General features: G+C 45.5%; 1 protein-coding gene across 2 annotated transcripts in view; it reads left to right on the top strand.

The window, feature by feature from the left end:
- Positions 1 to 4,247: 4,247 nt before the first annotated feature.
- gabrb1 (gamma-aminobutyric acid type A receptor subunit beta1) overlaps positions 4,248 to 9,637 on the top strand; it is a 42,337-nt gene continuing 36,947 nt past the window's right edge. Inside the window, exons 1-3 of one of the 2 annotated variants that reach the window (XM_041060536.1) lie at positions 4,248 to 4,327; positions 4,477 to 4,568; positions 4,680 to 4,747. In XM_041060536.1, the coding sequence (XP_040916470.1) occupies positions 4,248 to 4,327; positions 4,477 to 4,568; positions 4,680 to 4,747 (240 nt within the window). Of the gene's footprint in view, positions 4,328 to 4,476; positions 4,569 to 4,679; positions 4,748 to 9,637 lie in introns of those variants that run through there. The other variant, XM_041060537.1, reaches the window with a different exon arrangement.

Below are 9,637 nucleotides of genomic sequence, written 5' to 3'. Positions count from 1 at the left end.
TAGATGCAGAAAGTATAACACCAGCATAAGAGAGACTTTTGATTGCATGTATTTGCAGTGAAAACTCCCTGTAGTCCATGGACTGAGTCCTCTGGATCAGCGGACTGTGTTTCATACATGTAAAGAACTACATTATCCAGAATGTGCTTTCCTTTACTTCATTCGTCATATTATTTAGCTCCTTACAGTCAGTGGAGTGGTAGTGAGGCCAGTATTCAACTAGCTGCACAACATGGCAACTTAGCACCATGATACTGCTAATTAATGAGATCGCTCATCAATAATTAGTTTGTGCTATTATTATTATTATTATTATTATTATTATTATTATTATTATTATTATTATTATTATTATTATTATTATTATTTGTAGCGGCAGTAGTTCTACGTCTGCACAGTCAAGAATTGGAAAGTGGTGTCACATTTTGGACCCCACTATATGTTTTATACTACATATACAGAACTCAGACTGTGTCTGTGTATGTGTGTACCATACACTGTACACACCTATTCCCAGCTTCAGTTTAACAAATGAAGAATCTACCTCAGTACCTGATGGAGTTACACTGTTAGCCTCATTACTTCTGCACATCTTTGTACATTTTATTTTATCTTATGTTAAAGTGGTGGGAATGTGTGTGTGTGTCTGTGTGTGTGACAACATAGCAGGTCATTTATAGGTTTACTGGTATTGGTACTTACTGGCTGAGACATGCTGATTCGTGCTCATTTAGCTGCATTATTACAACCCGTAACTGTTTAATAAGTGCTCCACAATTACCTAATAATTACACCAGAGTTAGCCCTGTAATTAACTAAGACTGTAATCTGAAGGCCTGCTGGATGAGACTGGATGAGATGCCTTCAGCTGCTTCACACAACTCGTGCTGCAGTGCAGTGCAATGAACTGCGTAACCGCAACCATGCAAGATAAGTTGTGCATTTTTAGTTCCAGTGTCAGAAGCAGGAAGTTCCCGGGAAGACTTTTCACACAGTGTTCATGGGCAGAGGGAGGAGGAGAGGAGGCAGATGGAGGGAAATGAAGGCGCAGAAGGAGGAGTGGGGGAGGTGGGGGTGGGGCAGGAGCACAGGTGGAGCAGCAGCTGGTGTTGTTTGTTCACGTGGGTGACACCTCTGGGTGGCATGGAGGAGAGAATGGTAGGGGAGTTCAGGGCATGTTACGCTAAAAAAGAAATAAGCAAACACACTGGATATCAAGCTAATACTAGCATGAGACTAAAAAGCAAACCCCCCCTGCTCTTCCCATCCCTCCCTCTCTCCCTCCCTCTCTCTGCTCCATTTCACTCCGCTCAGCCCTTCACCTGTGTCCTCCTCATCGTGTCGTCTGTCTCACCTAATGCAGGATTTGGGATCTTGCTTGCCTGTGAGTCAGCCATAGTGACGTCTTCCAACAGCTAATACGAGCCTGAAGCCTCGGCAGGAGAAGAGAAGTAGACCAGAGGTGCGTTCACGTACTGATTGGCAGACATGAGCTCCCACCCCTGACTTTGGCCTTTTCTGATTGGCTAGAATTCACTCAAAAACTTTTGTAGCCGTTTTGTAAACCTGCCATGCAGGTGGAAGACATGTTGCAGCATTAGCTCAGCAGTTTCTTTAGCACAAGCTGATCTAGACAATGGCATGAGCCGTGCAAGATTGGAGAAGGTGCCTATGACTGTGAGGATGACTGTATTACCATCTGATGGTGACAAACCTGTGATGAAGTCCAGAGTGTTCTGGGACCAGGGTTTAAGTTGCAGAAACCCACCGAGGATTTGTAGAGAGACCCTATGCTGGGAGCAGATGGGACAGGCAGCCGAAAACTCCCGGACATCAGTCCCTCTGGGAGGACCACAGAATGGTCCTGCTGGAAAACACGAGAGTGGAGATGAGCTGGAACAAAGAGGCACTTAGGGTTACAGATCAGAGCATGGTAAATAGAGTGATCCAGCCAGATTCCTGTGATGCACATCCTCAACTGCTGTCTGGTCTTGCTCCTCCTCGGCTGTGTCTTAATCTGTTCACTCTCCTTAATCTTCACTTTTCTTCACTTGCTAAATCCATATCCAACAGTAGCTTCAGAGAGTATTCAGACGAATTCACTTTTTGTACACTGTTCTGTAGATTTCATTAAAGCAAACAGAATGCACCTGACCACAGCAAACGATCAGAATACTTTTGTAAATGATATGTTTTGTTTTTTGATTTTTTTTTAATAAATCTTCAGAAATGTTGAAATGGCTCATCTCTCTGAACATGAACTTAATTTTGACAGGCACCCCAGGTAGCATTAGCCACAGCTCGACAGCAAGTCTGTCAGTGTTAGCATATCAGCAAATTGTGCAGAGTTTGTGAGCAAACAACCAGGTGCAATCCTTCCACCTGCAATCCTGTTTTGACAATGCATGCTACTAATAAATGAGTCCATTTCCTTCAACATCATAGCATTGCCAGCCACCGTTTCTGTGTCTAATCTGGGGGTGCTGGCATTACATAGGAAGAAACAGGGAACCCAGGCACACTGGCACCAATAGCGTTAGGATAAAGTAGTTAGAGATCACAGAAGGAAGCCTAGACAGGATGTTTAAGTTTGCCAGGCCACCTTGACCTGCTGAAAGCAGACGGGCTTCCTTCTACAAGGAAGGGCCCTGCTGTTTTATCTGCGAATATAGACAGTTAATGCATCATCTGCTGGCACACATTCAGACTGGCTGTTACTGAAAGCTCAAGTCCCAACAAGACTTGAACCAGATGTTTTCTTATTACTAAATGAAGCTTCCCCACCTGACTGTACCAGTGCTGAGGCAGCTGTGTGTTCCGTGTAAAGGCAGATGATCCTTCTCAAATGATTAAATTAGAGGTCTGCCTGTGTGCTGTGAGCAATTCAGTGTCAAGTCATTTCCTGCTGCTAAATTCTTATTATAATGAACATCACCAACACCGCCTTTCTCCCTTACTCTTTGTAAAGTAACTTAGAAACTGAGCATTACAATGTATCACTTTACTACATCCAAAACAACACCAGTTGTCTGTGAACACCAGAAGCAAAACCATTCAGAGCGTCCACTGGGAAAAGGTCAGAAGTCATCAGCCAGGACTCAGTGGACGTCAGGAGACAGATCAAGGTTTTTGCTTCAGACACCAGAGCACATCTTTAATACTTAGCCTGAAGTTACCATCTCCAACCAAATCTCTTTTTTAGACTCTTTAAGTCATGGAGGTCAGTGAGGGACTGACCTGTCTGTTCCAGGGTTCTTGAGGAAGTTCTTGTCTAGAGTCCTGCAGAGTGTTCAGGGAGTCAGGAGAGGTCTTTGTGGTTTGGCTGAAGGATGAAGGAATCTTTTTTTTTTGTTTTCTCATTCACTGAACTGTAGGCTACTTAACATTGTGAAAATACCAAAAACCAGGGCGCCACACTAAATTCTGACTAATTCTGACTAAATAATATGACAAACACTGAGACGGGTCAGATGGGGGACAGTTCTCCGCTCCCTTGCCGCCCTGCCAGCGAAGCAGAAGCCATTTCAGCTCCCGTGCAGCACATCTCTATCTGTCTCCTGTCTCATCAGCTGGTCGTGCGTCGCGTTTATTAACGTTTTTTTTTTTTTTTTTTTTTTTTTTTTTTTTTTTAACTGGGATTTGAAACAATGCGCTGGGTTGGTGCGCAGCCCGTGAAGAGAGCTGGATGGGATCCCCCTGTCTGACGGAGCCCCGAAAATTCGCTGCTCCTCAGACGTGCCTGAACTCCGTGACGCGCTCTCTCTCTCCCCCTCTCCCTCTCTCCCTCTCTCTCTCTCTCTCTTCCAACTCACTAAAGGTGACCGGAGAGCCGCGATCGGAGCTCACTGTGTCAGGTTCTTCAAGTTGAGCGGCAGCGGTTAAGACCAGCTTTTGACGCAGACCTGCTCCGGACACTGCGTCTGCTGGAATAAGCTGACAGGGAACGCCGGAGGGGGGGGGGTCTGAGTATTGACATCTAGAGGTGCTCAGAGACCGCATGTGCCGCTTCATGCGCCAGCCTCCACTCTTCAGGTGAACACCTATAGGTTGTTTTTGTTTCTTTCTTTCTTTGTTTTCCTATACGTTGCTACATTCCCATCTAAATTCGTCCCGTCTCACCTCGCCACCGACGCTTGGATGTTGGTTAAACGACGCGCATGCGTTGCTGTTGGAATAATTTTGCAGCCTAAAAATTGCATCCCTGAAATCTTGTGTCAAAGTCGCTGGCAGGATCAGAGTTAGTGGTAATGTGGACTACTCTGGACCGCGGATGCTTGGGGATCTTCTGCCTGTCCCTCCTGGTGACTGTGGTCTGCGGGACGCAAAGGTGAGCTCTGATCATACCCTCACATCATGTGTCACGTCTTATTTCAGACGGGGCCCCCCCGTGAGATTTCCTTAGTTCTGAACTGAGATGTGGTTTCTGTGCTCCCCCCCCCCCTTCCCCCTCCCCATCCCCTACCCACCCTTTTCCAGTGCCAATGAACCCAGCAACATGTCATACGTGAAAGCCACCGTGGACAAGCTGCTGAAGGGCTATGACATCCGACTGCGCCCTGACTTTGGAGGTAAAAGCCACCAGAGTCTGCGCTGCGCTGCGCTCATCATGTACCTAACATGTGATGCTCGGCGGGGTCGCTGTCATGCCTACTAATGCTCTGCGGTCCTGTTTTCCACAGGCGCCCCCGTGGATGTTGGCATGAGCATAGACATCGCCAGTATTGACATGGTGTCTGAAGTCAACATGGTAAGTTGCCTTCCACGCTCTCAGTGTGCTCCCGCTGCGGTATGAGCCACAGACTGATCCCAACGTGACAGCTGTCGTCGGGCGGTCAGTTTTTCTTGCCTCTCCGGGAACCAGATGGAGAGGTTAGAAACCAGAGTCAGTCCGGTTCGCCTCTTTAGGCTTCTTGGTGCAGCACCGCTCCTGAAGGAAACTAAAAAGCACTCCCCCAACCCCCCCCCCCCCCCCCCCCCCCCACACACACACACCCACCGGCCCCCTTTTCAGTACCATGGAGAGATCCGCAATGTGTCAAAGCCAATCCGTATGCATCAAGTAGGCTACTTCCCCGCGGTGTCACAACCGGCGGAGGCTGAGAATTAACAAGACACAGTGAGAGACAGACACACACATATACACACACACACACACACACACACACAGAGAGAGAGAGAGAGAGAGAGAGAGAGAGAGAGAGAGAGAGAGAGAGAGAGACGCTGTTTAGTGATTCCACACACGCATTTGCGACCCCAGCTCGGTGTCAGAAAAGCGTGAGCGAGGTGGAAGAGCGAGGGACACAAGGTGTGTGTGTGTGTGGGGGGGGGGGGGGGGGGGGGGGGGGGGGGCGCGAAGGTGGGAGAGGAATAAAACCGTCCCTATGCATGTTTGGTTTTTTGGCCTTAATGCAGCAATTGCATAACAGGCTGTCAGTGAGTCAACAGGGGGGGTGGGGAGGGGGGGACGGGGGGACGGAGGCCCAGAAAAACAGTGTGTCTGCAGAATATGGTTTGACCACTTCATACAGGGGCACGAGTGCAGCGTTGCCAAGGTGCCCGGGGAATACACACCATCAGTGTTGAATACCAGGAGCAGCTCCGTCCGGTCGGCGCACGTGTGTCTGAGGGCGAGAAGTCTGCGTTTATTAACACCTGCTGGCTGCTTCACCGCAGCTCTACATGTCTCTGTTTTGTTAGGTCCCTTCATCTAAGTCTCACATTAGATCCGGATACGCTGCACCTTTGTGTTCATGGTAAACAAGGAGTTTAAAAATCCAAACCAGCTTGTTTTCTGGAATAGGTTTTGACTTTCTTCCTCTGTTTGGGGGTTCTCAGCCCCAAGTCCACTGGTTCCTGCTGAAGAACAGAAAGAATTAACAGCTTAATTAACTAAACAAATACAAGTCCTGTTCATTTGATAGTAGAAGAAAGCCAATTAATTTGTATGTGTATGTATGTTTGTGTATGCCTTTTATTTTCCTCCTGGACATAGATGATACCAGCTTTGACAGATGCTTTGTTGCTCTACCTTTACCACTTTAAAACACTCCAAAGTTGTTCTGTTGGATTCAAGTCAGGGGACAAACTTGGCCAGTTCATAGTTTTTGTGTTTTTTTCTTCTTTAAAAACTCTTGTGTGATTGTTGCTGGCTGTTTGGGATCATTGTCATGTTGGTAAGTTCTTCTCCCGCCAAGCCTCTTGCGACTGGAAGCCATCTTTTCATTCAGTATTTGGATGTAAAGTTATATTGTCTATACAGTCATCTTTTGCACTCATGCAACCTTGCGTTTCACGGTCGGCCCTGAGCAGTCACTGTGTTAGTCCTGACCAGGTCCACGCCAAAGATGCTGGACCCCGTGTGATCCATGTTACTGGTAGCTTGGCTCTTCCTGTACCTCCTAACCACTGCTGCAGCTGTGTTTTGACTTTGTTGAGTAGCCTGCTGATGCTCGTGTACCCTCATCCATCTTTATGAAGTCTCACAATCTGGTTCACAATTCTTACTTGTTCAGGCAGTTACTGAACATGTGGAGCCAACTCAGTCTACTCAGTCTACAGCTGAGGAAGCTGTAATTCAGTACTGTTGTAGTGATCACAGGTGGACTGGCATTTTCAATGTGGTCTGTTACACTTCAACTTAAAAATAAAACAGCTAATGTAAGGTGACACAGTTTTCCATCATTTCAGAAACTCCAACATTTCAGTTTTTTTTTGCATATGGTCTGAATCATCTTTGTTGAGCGTCCTCCTCTGTCTCTCCTCTTAAAGTCTCGGTTGGTCTCCATACAGATGCAGTAGAACGGTGGACGCTGTTGTTGTGCTTGTTGTCTTTGTTTTGCTGCGACGTCACATCCTTTTGATCCATCAAGATCGGAGGCACTGCCCAACAAAAATACCTGGAATTCAGATTTAGTACCAGCCTCCTGAGCGGTGCTCAAATATAGTCCCCAGGAACTCATCCTCAAAGCAGGAGCACAATGTCGGCCACGAAAGCCAGAACCTCTGATTACGTTTTGTTAATTTCCTGCAGTAGCATGATTAAGGCTCTTATTATGTGAATCACATTTTGTCATTGGCTTGTATTTACTGTCTTGCTTCTCATATTTAAGGTAGAACACACTCAGATTAAACACTTAAGACTGTTGTAGTGCTGGAGCCAGTGTGTAAGTTTGTGTATGTGTTTACAGTCCATGATCTGTTAAGTCTAGATGTGGTTTGTTGAAGGTTTATAGTGATTCCACTACTTAAGTTTTATTTCTCTGAACATTAACATTTTTCACTATAAAACATGGGATTACAGATTTTTACCGAGTTTTATTTATGGCTCTTACTGTGTCCTAAAAGTTTTATTTTTTATAAAATTAAATCTGCCAGTGGAATAAAAAAAAAGAAGTTCAACTTTTTTCTAGCCCCCTGTTTTCAGATTTTTCTAAAATAAAATGTCATGTTGATTCTACAGTAGAAAATCACTGAGACTGGAAAAAGTTTGGAATATTCTTCTTAATAAAACAGAAGCAACATTAAGACACGGAGCATTTCTGAAAGCACAGACGTTTTCACCGCTGACTTTAATCTCTGTCTGCAAATGGCCTTTATTGAATGATGCTACTTATTGGCAGTCAGCAGCCTGTATCAGCCTTGTTACACTGTTAACATTCATAGCACTCATTCATAAGTCATCTTTACATCAGAGTGTGAAATTGTGCGAGTAAATACAGACAGTGTTTGTGGAGTTAATGATGTGCGTCATTGTGAGTCCAGGTTATGAATTGTTAGCTAGCTTCACTTGGGGCTGTCGGATGTTTCGATGGGAAATTGAAGGAGCTCGGTGCCCAGATCTGATTGGACCGTGGTGCCCTGTCTGATTGTGTATCTTAACAATGGTAGGGAGCGGTTGTTACTCTTGGCACGAGACGCCACTCAAGCAGGAGCGATGTAAGACCAGAAGCCTGAAAGGCCTCATGTGTATTTATTTTAAGATAAAAATTTAAATGTGTGAGAGTGAGATTTTCTTTTTAAAAGCATGTGTTTCAGCTCCATCTCCTCTTCTCACCGCGGCAGTTGAGATATTGTAGATAGATCCTATCGGTCTAAATTAAATCCTGGTGCCAGTGGGAAATCTGCTGCACGTAGAAAGTGACAAATTGAAACTTAAAGGAGTGAAAGTGTCGGTGAAACAGCGATGCCTGATGCTGCACAGAAACCTGAACTGTAATATTAAAGCTGCACCAACGAAGATTTTTTTCACGTAAAAAATGGATCAAATGATTATGCGCGCTGTGAAAGGTGTCAGTCGAAGTGGCAAACATGCAGGAAATAATGATCGCCACCTCTACAGCTCCCTCAGGGCTTTTTTTTTAGCCTCTTTCAGCTCATTGTTTTGGTTGTCTGACTTAGAATTTGATTAACTTACTTATTAACTTGAAAATTAATGTTAGTTAAACAAAGAAAGAAGCAAAGGGTGCTGTGCTACCACAGGGCTCTGAAGATTCAGGCAGCAAGATTCCTTTAGAAAGCAAAAAGACGTGTAAGGTACCAGGTGGACAGACCTTTGTCGGAGAAGGAAGGACAGACTGATGTTGATACTGACATGTCAGTCAAATCCAGAGTATGAAGAAGCCCGTCTTGCTGTCTATAGAAAAAGACTGTCTTTTGTTTTTAACCTGTAAAGTTGGGGGCCTTTGATTTAACTTTAATTTTTCACATGCACAGCTGAAACTAACAGGTAATAGTTTTCCTGCGCTGTGAGGGATCATCAGCGACATTTCAGGTTCACTCAGTTTTAAGGTTTAGCGCCACATAAAGTTTAATTTGGACAAACTTTGTTTACAACCCGTCTGATGACTTGCTCGTGCTTGTCACCGTGTTCCCAGATTTCAGTGCAGAGAAGATTTAGCCTGAGAGGTCTCATGCACACAGAGAGGCATGACTTGTAGGTGAGATGCAATCCAGAGATCAGCTGACGTCTCCTGCTCGCCTCTCCTGCCTCTTTAACGGCCCGATCCTCTCGGTTTCTGCTGTGTTTGTCACCTCTCTCGCAGCTTCCCGCCACCTGTCACATGACGGGCCATTTCTCCGTCACCCTTCGTCTGCTGGGGCACGCTGTAATCCCTCAAATAACTTTCTTCGCACTTCTCTGCAGAGGGGTGCGCTTCATTTATTCATCTGACGGGCGAAAATGTGTTTTTCATGACCGTCACACAATCTCATCGCACCTCTTTACACCTTGGTCATACACACTAAAACATGACTTCACTGACAAGCTGACTTATTTTCCTCTTCAGAACAGCTTTCTCCCTCATACCCACAGGGCGCGTGGTGTTTCTGACTGGAAGCTGACCTGAACGTCCGGTAGCACAGCTTCAGCTTCAGCAGTCCTGTAAAACGTTCTGTCAAAGTGTTTCGAAGGAAGAGCTCCTCAGGTTTCATTTAAATGTCCATCCATCCATTTTCTAAACTGGTTATCCTCTTAACTGATGTCTGTTTTTAGCTTTAACTGGCCAAGCACTGCTTCCCTTACGCCACTGGTGCATATATGTGTACATAAACATATATGCATCTCTGCTTGAGTATTTCCGTGAATACGGAGAACCGATAGGATAAAGAGCTGAGAAGCTAAACTGAAATTTGGGAAAAA

The sequence above is a fragment of the Toxotes jaculatrix genome, chromosome 17 (assembly GCF_017976425.1).
Source record: "Toxotes jaculatrix isolate fToxJac2 chromosome 17, fToxJac2.pri, whole genome shotgun sequence".
NCBI lineage: Eukaryota > Metazoa > Chordata > Actinopteri > Toxotidae > Toxotes > Toxotes jaculatrix.
The sequence above is the reverse complement of the archived record's forward strand: the minus strand, read 5'-3'. Positions and strand labels throughout refer to the sequence as shown.